Below are 18,076 nucleotides of genomic sequence, written 5' to 3'. Positions count from 1 at the left end.
GATAAAGGATTCAGCAGATAGTACATTGTGTACAAGTGATAGAGACTTTTTGTACTCATATTAAAACCTGGATAGTCATTCCGATGACTCGTCTGTCGTGACATCGTCCTTTCATAGGCATCAGTTATGTAGTGCGTCTGACTGTATCACTTCCGAGTCTGCACAGTCAGCAGTCGTCTGTGATTCCGTGGGGGAATCGGTAGCCTCCCAGGACTTGTTGGGACTTCGAGGGGAGCTTCCTGGTCAACCCTCTCCAGCTTTGAGCGGCAACCACATTGAATTGTCCAACCAGGGGGAGGGAAATAGTAGTGGGACGACTGGGTCTTCAAAGTCGACCGCTACGCGTCGCAACCCCCAAAGTGCTTCTGAGGTACGCACGCGTCCTCATCGTGACAGAAACGGCCTCTGTGGCTCGATGATTTTTCTGTAGTGTAGAGCGTATTGCCGTCTTCGAAATGCCACGGCTAGGAGCCTCGTTGTGACATTTAGGAGACAGTCCACGTTTCATTAACACAGGTATAAAATGTGCTCCTTGTTGCGGTGCAGTGAGTTTTGTGCCGTGTTCTTTGTCAGACTTTGAGTGACTGCCTGTGTTTTGGTGCCCAAGACTGGTGCACGTGTATGTGAACTTGGGCGGGGACGGACTGAATTTGTTGTGGACTTAAGTGCGTGCTTTTTGTGCGACTGGTGTGCGTGTGTGAACGTGGAGGGAACGAACTGAAATTGCCTTTGGACTTAAGTGCGCGTCTTGTGTGCGAGTTTCACTGTATGCTTGCTTTGTTTCCAGGGGGGGGATGATGTAGTATAGTGTCGCCCCCTGTCAGATCTCTGTGTCATCATACATGTATGTTTTGTAGTTGTTTAGCTAGATGGCGCACCCCCCCTTCTGTCATGTGACGAGCTTGGACCAATCGGGAGTGTCATCTGGCGTGTGAAGCCTTTATTAGTAATAAACGGCCGCGGGTCGGCTGAGTCTTCGTTCCGGTTTTCATCGGGAGCAGTTAGCTCCGTGTCTCCTTCACTGCGTCGGCGGTCGCCGCGCGTTCGCTGGCCGGGGGCCCCCACTTGCCTGCCGCTGCCGACACAACAGTCAGCAACCATCACGGGGTGTGTTGGCTAGCTAACTTAAAGGACCCTTCAGGACGACTGGCACGGTGGAGCCTCAGGCTACAAGAATACGACATTACTGTAACATACAAGTCCGGACGAAAACACTCAGATGCCAACTGCCTATCACGCGCCCCCACTGACGCACCGCCGCAAGATGACGAGGACGACGACGCCTTCCTTGGAATAATAAGCACGGAAGACTTCGCCGAACGAGGGGACCCGGAGCTAAAAGCCCTAGTCGAGTATTTGGAAGGGCACACCGACGTTGTCCCTAGGGCATTTAAGTGTGGATTGTCTTCGTTCATGCTTCAAAACAACCTACTCGCGAAGAAGAACTTCTCACTAGTCCGTGCCAACTACCTTCTTGTTGTTCCGTCGGCGCTGCATCCAGAAGTACTGCACGCCCTACATGACGATCCGACCGCTGGGCACCTCGGTTTCTCCCGGACGCTATCGAGGACACAAGAAAGATATTACTGGCCGCGCCTAACCGCCAATGTTCCCCGTTACGTTAAGACATGTCGAGACTCAGCGACGCAAGACACCATTGACAAGACCAGCGGGATTACTTTAGCCAATCAAGCCTCCTTACCGACCTTTTCAGCAGATCGGGATGGACTTACTGGGACCATTTCCGACATCAACTTCCGGAAATAAGTGGATCGTCGTGGCGATGGACTATCTCACCCGCTTCGCTGAAACTAAAGCTCTACCGAAAGGCAGAGCAGCCGAAGTGGCGAAATTTTTCGTCGAGAACATCCTGCTGCGACATGGTGCTCCAGAAGTCCTCATCACCGACAGAGGAACGGCTTTTACAGCAGAGCTCACCCAAGCCATTCTGCAATACAGCCAGCCAAGCCACAGAAGGACAACTGCCTACCACCCGCAGACGAATGGTCTCACAGAGCGCCTGAACAAGACACTCGCCGACATGCTAGCAATGTACATCGACGTTGAACACAAGACCTGGGATGACGTCCTGCGTACGTAACATTCGCTTACAACACGGCGGTGCAAGAAACAACACAGATCACACCGTTTAAGCTGGTTTACGGCAGGAACCCGACGATGACGCTCGACGCTATGCTGCCGCACATCACTGACGAATAGAATCTTGATGTCGGTACCTATCTCCAGCGCACCGAAGAAGCCCGACAGCTCGCCCGCCTACGGATCAAGAACCAGCAGCGTACCGACTGCCGACACTACAACCTCCGACGACGCTTCGTCGAGTACCAGCCCGGCGACCGTGTTTGGGTATGGACCCCGATACGACGACGAGGACTCAGCAAAAAGCTTTTGTGACGCTATTTCGGACCCTACAAGATCATCCGATGTATTGGCGCACTGGACTATGAGGTCGTGCCAGACGGCATTTCGCATTCACAGCGGCGCCGCGCACGACCTGAAGTGGTCTATGTGGTGCGTCTTAAACCCTTTTACGGACGCTGACGAACTTTCCTTATTTTGTTGTTTTCTTTGCTACGAGTGCTTTTCTTTACTACTTTCATTTGTTTGCAGCATCGGGTCGATGCTTTTTCTTAAGAGGGGGGTACTGACACACTGCCTCAAAAAGAGTTACTCAATAAGAGAATAAAAGGAAGGGATTAGTAAATGCACAGCGAAAATTCAAAAGAATCTCAAAAGAGAAAGGAGAATCTCAAAAACGAAACAGAAAGGAGTGCATACAGAAGCAAATATTTTCAAATATGAGCTATTTCTATCAATTGATGGCAAGCTCAGTGGTATGAGACCCGAACTTTGTCACAATTGAGATTCTCTCTCAACAGCTGGCGGGTCAACCTCAACTGTCCTGACGTACTCTCAGCAAAGCCTCAGTGTTGCAATTTGGTTTGGATGAGGGCACCTGCTTCTTGGCGTCAGACAACACCTAGTCTTTCGAGCTCAAGCTCCTTGAAAGAAGCGGCAGCACGCTTCCTTTCCCGTTAATTCCTCAATGCGCAGGTTTTCTCGTCCTCCTTCCACTGCGCGCTCACCCCACAGACCTCTTCGTCAGTTGTGCAGTCAACGTCCGATTTTTTGGACTCCCTAGGAGCCGCAAAAATGTCCGTAAAATCGGGCAGTTCGAAAAAAATGAATGCATGTCGTTTACTGCCGTTAAGGGCTCAAATTGCCACAGGCACATCCAAAAAGACGTACCAGTACACTTGCTGGACATATTGGTGCTCGTACTGTGACGGGAGATGGCGGGTGGACGCTTGTATAATTAAGGAAAGGAAACTGTGTCCCATGACAATTGCCCCTTACCACGCTTGTTATGCTTCGCCGCAAGACCTTTGTGTATGCTTCACCGCGTAAATTTTCTGTATTGAGGCGAAACTGACTTTTGGGAACCAGCATTATGTAACGCGCCGGGCTTTCCGAGCTTCGAAGCGAATCGGACCACAAAGACAGAGTCGGTGCCATTGCTTACACTGGCGAATTCTTTCAATGAAAAACACGGGGCTGAACGGCAAGAAACCTAATAGCGAACGTTGAAGCATCTAGGCCTAGCGTTTACCGCAGTGGCAAGGTAATCAAAACGGCGACAGTGGTGGCTTTTATTAATGCCATTTTCGGGCCTGCGGTCACAGCAAAAAGTCCAGAAAATCGGACGGCGGAGGGTTCTTGCATTCGAAATTTCAGACATTTGTATGCATTATCTCTATGGGGTACATGGTGAAGCCACGAAGCCGTCCGAATTATTGGGCGTCCTGAAAGTCGGTCGTCGACTGTACACTGGCAAGTCCTCCAGCAAATGACACAGCGTCAAAAGACCTATTCATTATGATCTCTCTGTATTATGCGAGCCAGCATTTCCGTGAGTTTCGTTTCCTTTCAATGGAAGTATGGCCAACTTTCCCTGATATAAGGAGAAGCTCCCCGAGTTTTCCCTGAGTATTTCCAGTCTATTCAAAATCACTGAGAATTCCCGGTTTTCCCGGTTGGTAGACACCCTGGTACTATATACGGATCCGAACGAGAATTTCAGTCAGATATTTAGGCTAGAAGTTTTGGTTTCGTTATTGCTGCCTGGCTATGGCTTGACTTCGTTATTGCTGCGTGGCTACGGCTTGGTTTCGTTATTGCTGCGCGACTACAGCATCATTTATTTATTGTTGAGTGCGCACCTTGGCAGCACATGTACAAACCACACTTCGCGAAGTGCATCTTTTTTTATTCCACATTGAAGGAGAGATGTCCGGACCACAACAGTACTCGGCCGCTTTCAAGAGAAAGGTTATTTTAGCCACACAGGACATCAGCCACAGTGCGGCCAGGAGAAAGTTTGGTGTCAACGAGGGAAGCATTCACGGGTGGCGTCGACAGAAAGAAGCCCTTTTAGCATGCAGTGGAACGCGAAGAAGCTTTCGCGGCCCAAAGAGTGGGACATTCCTGGAAATCAAACTCGCCCTGACTGAGTTTGCACGCCAACAGCCAGCTGCACATCTAGCTGTGAGCATGGTGCTTATGCAGCCAAAGGCTGAGGAGCTTGCAAGAGAAAAAGGCTACCGAGCTCCGCCTTCAAAGCGAGCAACCACTGGACTTATCGCTACATGTGCCGTGCTGGTTCTTCCTTACGCCGCCAAACTTTGATTTCACAAAAGCTGTCAGAATCATTCGAAGAGCTGCTTGTGGCTTTCCAGCACCACATTATTTCACTGCGCAAGTCCAAGAACTTCCAGATACGGCAAATCTGCAATGCTGACCAAACGCCGGTTTATCTGGACATGCCATCGCCCCTCATTGTGCACGAAAAGGGTACTGAACAAGTTTATGTCCGGTCCACTAGCAACGAGAAAATGCAAGTTACTGTCATGTTGTCGTGCACAGCAGATAGACGCAAGCTTCCGCCCTATGTCGTCTTCAAGCGCAAGACAGTGCCTAAAGGTGAGGAGCTGCCAATAAATGTGGTCGCGAGATTCCATGAGAAAGGCTGGATGAACGAGAATCTTGTGCTTGACTGGATAAAGTCCGTCTGGTGTAGGCGGCCCGGCGCACTGTTGTTGCTCCCGTCTATCCTCGTGCTGAACGCCTTTCGTTGCCATTTGGCCAACTCAGTGAAGAGGCTGTTGCGTGAATCCAGCACTGAACTCATCGCTATCCCGAGTTGGATGACATCTCAGCTGCAGTCTTTAGATATTTGCGTGAACAAGCCGTTCAAGGACGTGGTCAAGCGGTGTTACGCAGATTGGATACGCTCAGGTGAGCCTGCAGTGACGCCGACTGGGCTGCTGAAGCGTGCTTCGCCAGCCGCGCTATCCAAGTGGATTGTTAAATAAATGTTTTCCTCGAGTTTTCTTAACTCGTATTACATGCGGATAAAACTTACTTTTTTTCCATTTCAAGTCCTAAATATTTCACCTCGTACTATATGCGGGTTCGTATCATACACAGGTTTTTACGGTATACACACACTCTGAACCAGCCCCCGACACAGTGTGTCAGACAGCAGCAGCGGTGGGAAAGTCGAAGGAAGAGACAAGGAAAGCTTTCCTTTAAAAATAGTTAAACTACCCAAGATGGAAAAGAGAAAGTTTGGCCGAAGAGCTTTGGAGTGGAATCGCTTCTGAGCTCAATAAAAGTCAGCAGTTCACCTCAGACCTAGCATGAGCAAGGGACAAAAGTTCAATTATTTATAATTATTTATTAGCATCTTTAACCGGAAAGGCCGCATCTACTATATAAGGGCTGCAGTAATCTGCAGATGAAAATTATGATGAATCGATAAAATACTACAAACGACAGGAAATTGTGCACAAACAGTGGAGCTACACACAAACAAACGAATGACATAATCCGTTCAGGAGTCCGGTCGAAGGTGGACAGCGTCGGTGGCAGGATGGCTGCCGCTGGTGTGGCTGTCATCACACAGACCGAACGCATGGTGAGCACTGCACTGGAAACTAGGAAGGGGAGGTCAATCCCACTTCTGACATCATGCTGTGTCCACTCCTGTAGAGCAGTGATATGCAAGCAAAAGACTGACGCCACTCCGATGTAGCCACGCACTCAAAAAGCCCTGTGGTATTAGCTGCTTTTTATCTCTTTTCCTCAGTGACCTCACAGGCCCATGCACACCAGTGCTTGGCCAGAACAGAGTCAACCTATAACACTACGGTCATATGGGATGATCCACTCGCCAAAGAAGAACGTAATAAGTGGAGGGACCAGATGTTTGAAGCAGAGGAGCAGGGGGTTGTAGAAACTCTATGATGCTGCTACCCAAGCAAGGATCAAATAGTACAAGTATACAAGTTGCATATGTGTTTGCCGATGCGAGTCCAACAGCATAGGAGCGGCAGCATACTTGGTAGTAGTGTACAATGATTGAACAAAAGAGTCAAGGCTATTGACAGCGAAAAGCCGCGTCGCTCCAATCAAAGAGCTAAGTTTAGCAAGATGAGCTAATGACAGCGGTGATAGAATAAAATTAAGCAACTACATCAAAAGTCACTTCACTGAAAGAATTCAAGAAGCAGCTTGCTGGACTGACTCAATGATTGTACTTCATTGGATCAAAGGGACAAGCAAAAGGGATACATTTGTTACCAACAGAGTCAGAGAAGTAAGAGAAAAAAAAACTACAAATGAGTTCGTCGTTCATTAGAGGTAAAGACAATACAGCCATTCTACTCACACAACAAGGTATAAGCAAAGACGTTGATGAACTAAAAAATATGGTGGCACGGACCCGAATGGATTACCACCGTGGAGCCAGACCAGGCAAGCGTGATTCACACGAATGTGCAGATTGACGATCAACACGAAGCGCAATGTCACACCTGCACAGGAACAGAGAATAAGCTAATCTTGTAAATAAATTATTCATCATATGGGCGGCAGTCATCATATGGGCATGGGTATTAAGATTCATAGACAACATGCAAGAAGAGAACATGGGGCCGTTAACAGGAAAAGAGATTATAACTGCAGAGATATAGTGGATACGACGAACACAAGTACCACTCAAGGAAACAAGTGGCAATGCTCATTTCAGGGCTAAATCCTTTAAAATAAGGGCACAAGAAGTCTACTGTGACGACAGAGGACTCATAAGACAGGAAGGATGTTTGCACTACAGCCAAGAATCAAGCCGGCATGTCACTGTACTTCCAAAGGACGGGTATTTCACAGAACTACTGATATGTCACGTTCATCAAATAATATGACACGGCAGAGTTGAAGCAATGCTAGTGCAACTGCCGGCTAAGTACTGGATATTGCAAAGTCGGCAAGCTGTGAAAATAGTTCTACACGGTCTGCAAGAGGCATAACACAAGACCGGCCACTCAAGTTATGTCTCCCCTTCTGAAGGACAGAGTCAACGAATCGGGGCAATTTCAAGCCACGAGAGTTGACTTCACCAGAACACTTCATGCGAAAAACAGATACGAGATTGTAAAACAATACGTAGTAATTTTTACCTGCGTGGTAACGAGACGTGTAGACTTTAAAATGACTAACCACATGTCGGCATTAAATTTTTTACAAGCTTTCTGGCGATTCACCGCAAGACGGGGTATGCCTGCCATAGCCTACTCTGACAACGCCAGGACTTTTTACAACGGCTGAGACGGAAATCAACGGAATGCTTGAAGCTGCTAGGCAAGAACGGGTGAAGGATTACTGCAGTGTACACCAAATACAATGGAACGACAGCCGAGTGCAGCCCGTAGTGGGGAGGATTTTACGCGCATCTCATACGAAGCCTGAAGACTTCAATGTGAAAAATCATTTCAAGAAAAACAACTCCAGTGGAGGAGCTATGCACAATTGTAGAAGCTGAAGGAGCACTTATTAGCAATCGACCATTAACTTACGTGTATGGCGAGCACTAATGAGCCCATGCCACTGACACCTGGAGACATCATAGGCAGACGACAACAGCTTCAAGACAGACAAACAAGGCCATACAACGAAGATGTAGAAGAAGCACTGCAAAGTAGATGCAAATTCGTGAAAGCTTCGTGGAAAAGATGGCATCACAAATATCTAAAGAAAATAGGAGCTACTGTCAAAGCAAAGTCGCGCGAGAGAGAGTAAAACTTTATTGCATATAAATAAAATAAGGCACGATGGTTGGAGCCCCTATTCCAGGGCCCCACTGGCACGAGCGGCTCACTGGGATTGGTCCAGAAGAACCAACTGGCTCTCCCAACCCTCGTCCGCAAGTCATGCCTCCTACTGCCTATTCCTCATTAGTGGATGTTGGTGTAATATGGGGCTGTCTATGTGCGGAGGCCTCCTGGACACTCCCATGTGATGTGTTTTAGTGTGGGTGTGTCTGTGCACCACGGGCACTCGTCAGTGAACCTCGTGGGGTGTGTTCTTTGTAAGTGATGCAGGTTGGGGTATGTATTCGTCTGAATACGATGCCAGTCCCTCTCTTGTTGGCTGTTTAAATCAGAGTGAGGATGTCCAAAACGTCTCTGCTCCTGCCTTTGCTGTAAGAGGATGTCACGAGTATTCGGTGGAAGGTCGTCGCTAGGCCATGCCGTTGCTTGGATGTTTAATCCTCGAGCAATACGGTCTGCCCTCGCGTTTCCTTCCAGTCCCTCGTGTGCCGGGCACCATACGATAGCGTGGTGACCCTCTAGTTGAGTGCCTAAAATTTTGATTATTGATTTGGGTGCCGTTCCATGTAGAAACAGGCGGCAAGCCGCTTGTGAGTCAGATAATATGACAGCCGAATTGGTTTGGCGCTCGGCGTCCTGAATGGCCAAGGCAATGGCTGCAGCCTCTGCCACGCATGCCGAGGTGGTTTTGAAGGATGCCGTTGTTATGTTGTTGCATGTAGAGACTATCGTGAAAGTGTCTGAGCTGGCTCGACTGGCATCCGTATAATACACTCCCGGTCCCATGCCAAAACATTTGTGAAGGGTCTTTACCCTTGCTCTGCGTCATCCGGGATGCTACTTGGGGGCATGTTTTTGGAAATTGGGGCGACCGCGATGTGCGAGAGGCGGACCTGCACAACCTTTTCAAAGAGTTTCCCAGCGCACGACGTTAGGGAGATGGGTCGAAGGTTGTTCATGTTACGAGGCTTACCTGGTTTAGAAATGAGAATAATTTTTGCTTCCTTCCATTCTTTTGAAAGGATGCCGTCCTCTGTCCAGACCGTGTCGTTAAAGAATTTGGTCAAGCCCTTTAGCGTGTCGTCACTTAGATTGTGAATCATTGCGTTCGTGACCTGATCTACCCCTGGGGTCGTGTTTTTCCTGAAGGGGTATGCCGCTGCATAAACCTCTTCAAAGGTTATGGGGGCGTCCAGTTCCGGTTGGTCCTGACCTTCGTAAACGGGTTTGGTGAATTGCCCAGTCGGAACAGTTTCTACGTATATCTGTTTAATTTTGTCTATCATGTCAGCTTCCCGACCTTCAAACTCGTTTTCAAGCAGCTTGGGTGTGCGATTTGCGACTGTTTTTGTTCCTCCTGGGTCAATCATACTTCGAAGAATTCGGCGCATTTTCCAAAATGTTTTTGGACCCTGGTCTTCAATTAACACCACACCGCCTTTGGACAGTGGTTTTGCTTGTCGCGACTTTGCTTCACGTTGAAGCAAAGTCGCGACAAGCAAAACCACTGTCCAAAGGCGGTGTGGTGTTAATTGAAGACCAGCGTCCAAGAACATATTGGAAAATGTGCCGAATTGAAAAAAGTAACTAGGGACACGATGGAATAACAAGGACTTGTCTACTTCGCACAGGCAACAAAGTATTTCTCAGAAGAGCTATCAACATCTACCCTCTTGAAGGGTGCTTAGAATAGCCTGCCAAAGCCTATCTCAGGGCAAGTTGGGAGAGCAGGGGCCGGTAAAATTTTGTCATCAAGGCACTCAAAGAGCAAGAGAATGGCTACTTCTCACAAGCACGTGCTACTTCTTTAATAAACCATTCATGTTCAAAGCAGTCGCTGGTCTCAATCATTTCAATAAGCTTCTCAAATGCCATAAAGTAAAGAGGCCCAATGGCTGTGCATACCTGCATTAATGCCAGCAAATTCTTCAGTAATCTTGGAATAAAACTTTATGGCAAGAATACCACGAGCCCTAGCAGCTTCACCCAACTTTCCTTCAAGGTAACCAAAATAAGATGTTACTTACGTTGCTTGGGGTCAGGACCACCTGACAATGACCGGCCAGAATCTGTGCTGGTCCCCGACGGCCGTCCCATCATTCAGGATGCTCGACTGAATTCCAGTCAAAACCTGCCTATAATAAAAAGCTGCTAACTATCCACAATGAGCACAGCACTGAACAAAAATGTTTAACATAAATGCTTTGATCTTAAGTAACATTTTGTGATGACAGAATGTGCAGAATCATTTTTTGCTGCGAAATTCATGATCTGCTGTGAAAAGCATATGCTGCAATTCCCATGTTTCACATATCTATCAGGGCACCTCAAGTAAAGTCAAATAAACCAGGTCCAAGCCAAAGTAATCAGGCCCAGATAAAAAAGAAATGAGAAAGTGGGTAACGGTGTTACACTTCATTGTGAAACACATTGCAATGTGAAGTGTGCCAGTAACAAGGTTCAATACTGCATTGCCACCAAATTGATTCCACAGGCTTCTTTAAAACAGCCTTTAAAAGATAAAAAAAAAAAAGAGCTGAACCCATGTTGCAGTGCAATTCAGCTTTGGAACATTTAGCACCACAAGAAATCAATAGTTCTGCAATAAAGCAAATAACAAACATAATGAGAGTGTTGAATGTTGAGCAGGGGGGCTATTCTGTAAGTGTCCACCTAGTGGACATGTCCATTTCGTTTGCTGAAGTTCTGATTGGCTCGGCTACGGCACGCATCAGGAGAGGCAAGCGACCTCAGCCAAGCAGCAAGCACTTCAGCAGCAGACAAAGTGGACATGTCCATTAGGTGAACAATAACACAATAGCCCCCCAGAAGAACACAACTGTATACTGCTGTGCTTGATGCAGCAGATTTTCACTGCAGCACACTGCACCGTTCAGTCCGAGTGCAACAAATGCTGCTTCCATTTAGCTGAAACTTCTACGCATACAGTTCATGTAAGTGCTTACAGCATGGCCTGTATGCGTACGAAACCAACCATATTTCATAACATCGACTTTGTTTTCCAGTCACCTGCTTTCTATAGTCAAGTGGCTCTGGTGCTGCCAGAGCCAATGACAAACGGTGAAAAGAATAGGGGATGAAACAGAATGCTACAAAACAGTGCAATATTGTTGGGTTTTGAACGAGCACTGGCACCAGGTTTCTTTAGAACATTAGCTAAGAGAAATGCCAATTGTGCAACATGCCATGGCAATGACATTGACAAACACTAATGCACATTTATTGGCGAGCATTTCACAATAATTAGCCCGTGTGTGTGGATCTGCAATGGTAGACCACAGAGGGACAAGCAAGCCCTTGAGGTAATGTAAAAAAAAATATAGCCTCACACCAAGCTTGCCAGTGCACTGAAAAAGCGCTGTTTTCACATTGCCACTACTTTGCCTGCTGCTCCTGGCGATTATACTGCATTAGAAACATAATTGACAGATTTAAGCACACGTCTGACACGGGAACGCTGCGATTGTAACAGACATGTCAACGTCACCAAATTCTACGCTCAACTTTGGTTCGCGCTTCGTTTTCTCGCGTAATGACATTGACAAATATGGCGACGGGGCGCACAGCGCAGCATATCATAGTGTAGTATACGCGACCACCGCTAGAGTCGGCAACCGCGTTACGTCCTCAAACACCTCATTCTTTTTGTTCCAAATAAATATTTGTGAAATGTTAAAATACACACAGGCAAACACGGGACATTGTGGCAAAGCGAGCCAATAAGGTATCGCATTCTTTAACAAGACAGCACGGCTTGACGAAAGGGGGCTGTTTGTGCAAGACAAAAACAGCTCTTTGAACGAGCGTGCGGCGCGGCGTGTACGTTCAATGCGGTGACATGTTTCGACATCACGCGACCAACTGAGCCAAGCATTCGCGCGAACGGCGCTGCGCAAGACGCGCGAGCGATACCATTCGCGATACCCGCGCCGAGCGGCCTCACCAAACGCACAAGCACGGTGGAAACAAACGGGCACGCGATGTGCATGCCGCAAAATCAGTGCCCACCCTGCTAAGTGTCCACCATGCTAAGCACACTTCATTAGCTGTCCGCGAATTAGCCGGCATCAACTTCAAATCCGCTCACCTAGCGAACAATGATCCGTTACGTCCGCAACTGTCGTCTAATATCGGCGACAAGACTTCATAGCAATGGCTGCCCTCGCCAGCGACTACGACGACGTGCGGCGGTCAAAAGTGCTCCTGCGCTGTTCTGACGACAGGTCGCTGTTGTTCCGCAGTCATCATCAGCAGCCTAGTGGCTTACGGTATAAAAGGAAGTTGAACATTCGCAGTTGTGGCAGTAATCGCGCGGTAGCTTAATGCAAGTGGTCCGGACGTCAGCTTCGGCACAGTACCGCGAACCAAGCCCGCGCGAGTATGGACTGGACGACGGTTGAGCCGTTGCGGCTTTCGAGCGGTCAAATGCGAATCCTGCTCACTGAAGGCGTGGATTTGAGTGCGCGATCCGCAAGGCACAAGGTGACCGTTCTCGACGCTGACTGCGATCCCGGTGCGCTTGAGCGCCGCCACCGCGGGACGCTGAGGTGCGCATGCCCGCGGGAATTCGACAGCGTGCGCGAGTTCGAGAGTCACTACGCTAGCCGCCACCATCTCACGTGCACGCAGTGCCGCATCGCACTGCCGACGGAGTACTTGCTTGAACTGCACATCGCGGAGTCTCACAGCCCTATCTTCGCGGCACGTCCTACGTCGACTAACCATCCCAAGTATGAATGCGTGGTCGAAGGCTGCACAGAGCGCTTCGCAAGTTGGGCGGACCGCAAACAGCACACAGTGGATGCGCACAGGTAGAGTGAATGAGGAGGATTTTGATTGCCACGCGACCTCCTTGTGGCTGCCAACTCTTTTTAATACTCCCTTTTTTATCGCCGTAAATATGTACACACCTCCTGCAGTTGCTGACGTAGGCAGTATGCGGTGGCGCTGTTAAGAGAAGCGATGGTAGGGTGCCTCGATGTAGCGCGCCGCTACGTCGAGGCACCCCATTCGTAAGTTCCGTAGACTGTCACGCCACCCCGCGGCCATCAGCGAATTTTCTCAAAGACTATCGGAGTAACCGCAGGCGGCGTGGCGGTAGCGAATTTGCTTGCTTTCTTCGTGGCGGCCAGTAAGCTTGATTATCTGTTTTTTACACATCGTTTGTGCAAGATGAAGTTCAAGAACAATTGCATGTGCTACATGCCGTAATGCACCAACAGAGCTGTTGCCAACTGAAGTGAACCTTCATTAATTCCGCAAAATATGGCGCAGAAGAATAAATGGGTTGTCAAGTTTCGAATTGGCAAGCCGGTCACACCACTGATGAAAATGTGCAGTGAGCATTTTGTCTGCAGTGACTTCTGGAGTCACTTAGTTAAGAAAACGAAATTTATCTGCTGATGTGCATACTTTTGTCTGTTTTTCTATGGAGAATCAATGCATTAGTTACAAAAATAGCGCTTGTGACAGTGTATTGCAGCAGCCCAAACAATGGCGTGGCTTTGATCCCGAGTATATGTGGTACGTGGGCAAGCATCTGAAGTATTTTCTCAGCTTTCGCCTGCATCAACTCGTAGTGTGTGGTTGCCATGGTGTCTCGTTTCGCTGAAAAAGCATGTTTTTGTGCTCGCTGCACCCTGTGCTCCGTCGTGCAGCCATGCTTGGACTGTGCTCTTGTGGCCAGCGCAACGAGAACACACGAGCATTTAAGATAAAATTTGACATCTTTGTATCACTTTGTCACAGCTCTAGAGAAAGGCTTCAGTAAACCTATGTGGGCGGGCGTAGTAAGTATTTGACAGTGTTTCACCGGCAGCAGCCCGCAGTATGGTCGCCGTTGTCTGGGCCTGCCAGAAACACACGTGTTTACATTCTGGGCTGCAACCCGTGCGCCAGCGCGCAGCCAAGCTTTGCAGCTACAGCGGCCCTGAAAACAAGATTGGTTGAACATAAAACACAAGACACTGAATTCGCAACGGGAGCGCAACAAGCTTCTCTCGTGACTCGTCACTCGAACGATAATATGACTGCACCATCAAAAATAAAACAATCGGCATGGCTTTCTTTACATCTGCATGCGCTAGCAAATTGCAGTTGCGATAACCTCGGTGATATCCTTCCTTTAATTATCAAATACAAAAATCTGCTCATAACTTGTTAAAGGAGCTCTAGAACATCATAGAGCAGTAAAATTAACTGTTCATCGCAAAACGGGAGTGCGCAATAGGCACGCTTTGCGGGGTGTCCTGATTAGCACGAAGAAAAAGATTCAAGACAAGCTAACATACCTTGATAAGAACCTTCCCGGTCTTAAATAATTTCCAGCTCGGGCGGCTTCTGCCGGACATATGACATCTGCAGGCAAAGCCCTTGCACAGCCATAGATGATGCACAGCAGGCCTTCACGCCGCAACAAATAATGCGCTTGGCATTCGTGATCTCTTCCCGTTTAATGAGGCACCGTATCCGCATTACTGAGGCGTCTATGTGGCACATGGTGTCACTTAGCAAAAGTGATAGTGAAAAAGGTAGAGCCATCTTGTAGCACTAAGCCAAATATGAGCTTACGTTAAGGACTCGCATGTGCGCAGGGGTTCCTATACTCTCTGTGGGCACCATATTGAGTTGCCCTATGTGCCACCTATAGGTGACGGAACTTGTGAGGGTGTTACCGGCTTTTACCTCGTTCATAGGAATTTACACGGGATCAAAAGCTTTTACATTTATCATGCAGCGCAGGATGCACTTTGTGAGAATGTTCCTAGTCTATCTAAAGAGCCCAGAATACTATGCAATAAGATTTTTTCTTGCGGTACATTTGACTGGTCCTTGCCATGCTCCAACTAGGATTGCAATGATGTGGAGTCTGCTCTTCATTGGCGCCAGAGAATGTTACCAAGCTGAACCTGCTGCTGGCTTGTCAGAGCAGTCAGAGACTGGGAAAGTAAATGCATCGGCATGCCTTCTCTTGTAAACAAACGAGGCACGCAGGTGCTGAGGCCAGCTGATGTCACACCAACAATGGAAACTGCAGGAGCCACAGAGCTTGAACTCCATCAGATATTCGTCGCTGTCCCACGTCGAAAGTGAGAGCAAGGCTCTGAAAGAACCAGCTAAATGTAATGCATGCTGTCGGAGCCCTTTGGAGCACTCGAAAACGACCATCAAATGTGTCATTTGCATTAGCTGACATTCTTGAAAATGGCTTCTCTTACATTGCTACCGTACCCTTTTTCACCAAAGTATCTGCTGTAAGGAGGTCTGCAGGTAATGAAGAATGGACATATTCTTAAATCACTGTTCGACATTAACCTACTATGTTTTCTGCATCTTGCATACAAGTAAAACACCAAACAGACACGATTGCCAAACTGAAATGTAGCAATGGTAGTACAAACACCCCAGCTCACCCTGACATATGCTAGCACCCCCTTTCTTGCTTTTTTGGTAAATTTAAAGGTCTATATATGAGGTGTCCCAGCTAAGTTTAGTGAAGGTCAACGAAAAAAAGATTGAAAAAACATAGTGTAAGACGAGGTTTTAAAACATATGGTCATTGGTCATCGAAGGTTTGACGACCGAACACCATAGGTCTTAAAATTGTATCTTGTACTGTATTTTTTCAATGTTTTTTCATTGAGCAACATGGCTTAAGTTACCTGGCACACCCTGTACATTTTGCATATTGTCACAGTACTGTGATCAGAGTGACAATGACGACCATCAATAATGAGACAAAAAAGACTTTGCAGCGCTTGGGCTAGACCATCCAGCATATTGGATGCTCCATGATAATTTGTTAGTAGACTGTATAAATACATTTTTAATTTGCCTCTATCTGCGTACCTGCAACATCTTGGTAGGGGTATGGACTTCAGAGCAAGATGGAACTCTGCAGCAGTATAGTCCTCGGCTGTCCTGCCATACCGACAGGTGAGGCCACTGGTTCAACCGCAACATCAATACCCAGGCAGCCATGTAACCATGTCACCTTCTCCACCGTCAGTGTCCACTAATGGCTTGACACATATGAGCGTCTCGCTAAGCACATTCGCTGGGACCCGACAGCGATGCTCGCAGATGTTTTCTACCTCAAGGCTACAGCACGCACCTGTTCCGAGACTCGCGACCTAGATCTGACCAAGTGGGACATTTGCAAGCATAAGCTGCTCAGTCTCTTCACAGGCTTGCTGGTCGCTAGTGCGCCGCTGTGAAAGAACTCTCCTGTTGGGCTCAGGTACCTATCGAATCGTATGTTGCTTGGTGTTCTAGCTCTTTGTCGCCAGGCTGACAAAGTAAGCCACTTTCTGAAAAGCATTGCCGATGATGCATTCTGCTTGCTCGTTTTTGAAGACTGCTCCACTGTCCACAAAATTGTCTGCAAGTTCCACAGTTTCGAAGGTGCAAAAAGTCGTCGCATCGTCCAAGAGTTCATGCAACTTCCCAAGACCTCCACCATGTGTCATGCGATTACGCTCTTTGTCCTTTCAGCCATCGACTGCCAATAGCCTTGCATGCGTTGTGCACTGTGAAATGGAGGCTGTGTCACCATCTTCTTTAGTGCACCTTTCTGAAAATTCTCCATTGACCTCCTTAATTCAAGCTGTTCTCCCAGAACAACTGCAAACATCCAACCGATCTGTTACCTAAGTTGCCCTTGGATTAGCCCTAATGCTCTGCCTCCTTGACCACTCACAGCACTTTGGCGCTATTAGGATCCAGCTCAATAATACTGACGACCAGCCAATCTGCTTTCACTGCAGCAGCATGGGACACATTTCCTTCTATTGTCATTATTGTCAACCCTAGATGGCATCTCGTACTGCTAGATTAGGCACTTTGAGCATCACAAGCTCCTGGTCATTATCCCCTTCATCCAGCATCGTACACATTGTCACCTCGAGCCATACCCTCGGCCACCTTCTAGTAGGTGCTGGGGCGGCGCTTTCACCATTGGAAGTAATGTCACGGTGCTGCAAGCAGAGTGAGAATAACGATGATCTATAAAATGAAAAAGACAATGCAAACTGAGGCTAGACTATCAGCCGCATTGTTTCCTCAGAGGTAATTTGTAAATGTTCTATACAACTATACAACTCTTTGTCTTTCTACCTGTGACAATATTGACACATGTATTTATCCTTTTCTCGGGGACTGCATTTCACTCGCTAACAACTTAATGTTATTGCTCAGGGCAAGACACGCCTGCATTATTTGTAATTTAGTCAAAGGTTATCGTTGAATCTATTTCTTGTGTCTGTTGTCACTGAACCTTGTGTCCCTGCAGAAGTGTCTGCGACAGCAGGCGTTTGGTGTGTTGCGACACCATGTACCCTAGCACATGAGGGTCGGACCCACCTGCATGTAGGCGTGCGTGGCTTAGCTGTGTCCGAGGAAAAGGGGATCCTGTGGGGTTGAGCCAATGCTGTGTGTTTGGACCTTTAAGGCCCCTCAGTAGAGGCAACACACTCCTTTGTCCTGGGCTTTGCATGGGCTGCACTGCCGAACCGACCTACCAAGGGGAAATTAGTAGTTGCCTTTTTCCTGTCCTCCTTTGCAATCTTAATCTTTCTCTCTTACTTTCAATTTTGCCTGTCTTCTCTCTTCTGTTTACTTCCTACTTTCCTCGTGGCAAGGTTTAACCCTGTGTATTATATCCAGCCTTGGGTTTATAAGGTTATAGTGGCAGCCCATAGCTGGCGTCTGCAGATTTCTCTAAAACTGTAGTGTCCCTATGTTGGGCTTGGTGGTGGGTGCCAACTACCACTGCCAAATACCAAGAAACTCTATGGAAGGAGCTTTTCCCCCCTTACCAGATCGCGCTCAGAATAGAGGCCGCACCAATGCAACATTTCAGTTTACAT

General features: G+C 47.8%; 1 protein-coding gene across 5 annotated transcripts in view; it reads right to left on the bottom strand.

Annotated features, from left to right (window-relative positions):
- The window catches only part of LOC126535674 (uncharacterized), a 372,872-nt gene extending 360,277 nt beyond the window's left edge, over positions 1 to 12,595 (bottom strand). For 4 of the 5 annotated variants that reach the window (XM_055073269.2, XM_050182479.3, XM_055073268.2 and 1 more), the window contains exons 1-2: positions 12,298 to 12,595; positions 10,217 to 10,324 (exon numbers count right to left, since the gene is read on the bottom strand). In XM_055073269.2, the coding sequence (XP_054929244.1) occupies positions 10,217 to 10,289 (73 nt within the window). In that variant the 5' untranslated portion in view covers positions 10,290 to 10,324; positions 12,298 to 12,595. Of the gene's footprint in view, positions 1 to 10,216; positions 10,325 to 11,539; positions 11,820 to 12,297 lie in introns of those variants that run through there. The other variant, XM_055073267.2, reaches the window with a different exon arrangement.
- Between the last annotated feature and the right edge of the window lie 5,481 nt (positions 12,596 to 18,076).

The sequence above is a fragment of the Dermacentor andersoni genome, chromosome 7 (genome assembly GCF_023375885.2).
Source record: "Dermacentor andersoni chromosome 7, qqDerAnde1_hic_scaffold, whole genome shotgun sequence".
NCBI lineage: Eukaryota > Metazoa > Arthropoda > Arachnida > Ixodida > Ixodidae > Dermacentor > Dermacentor andersoni.
This window is presented reverse-complemented; position numbering and strand designations above follow the sequence as displayed.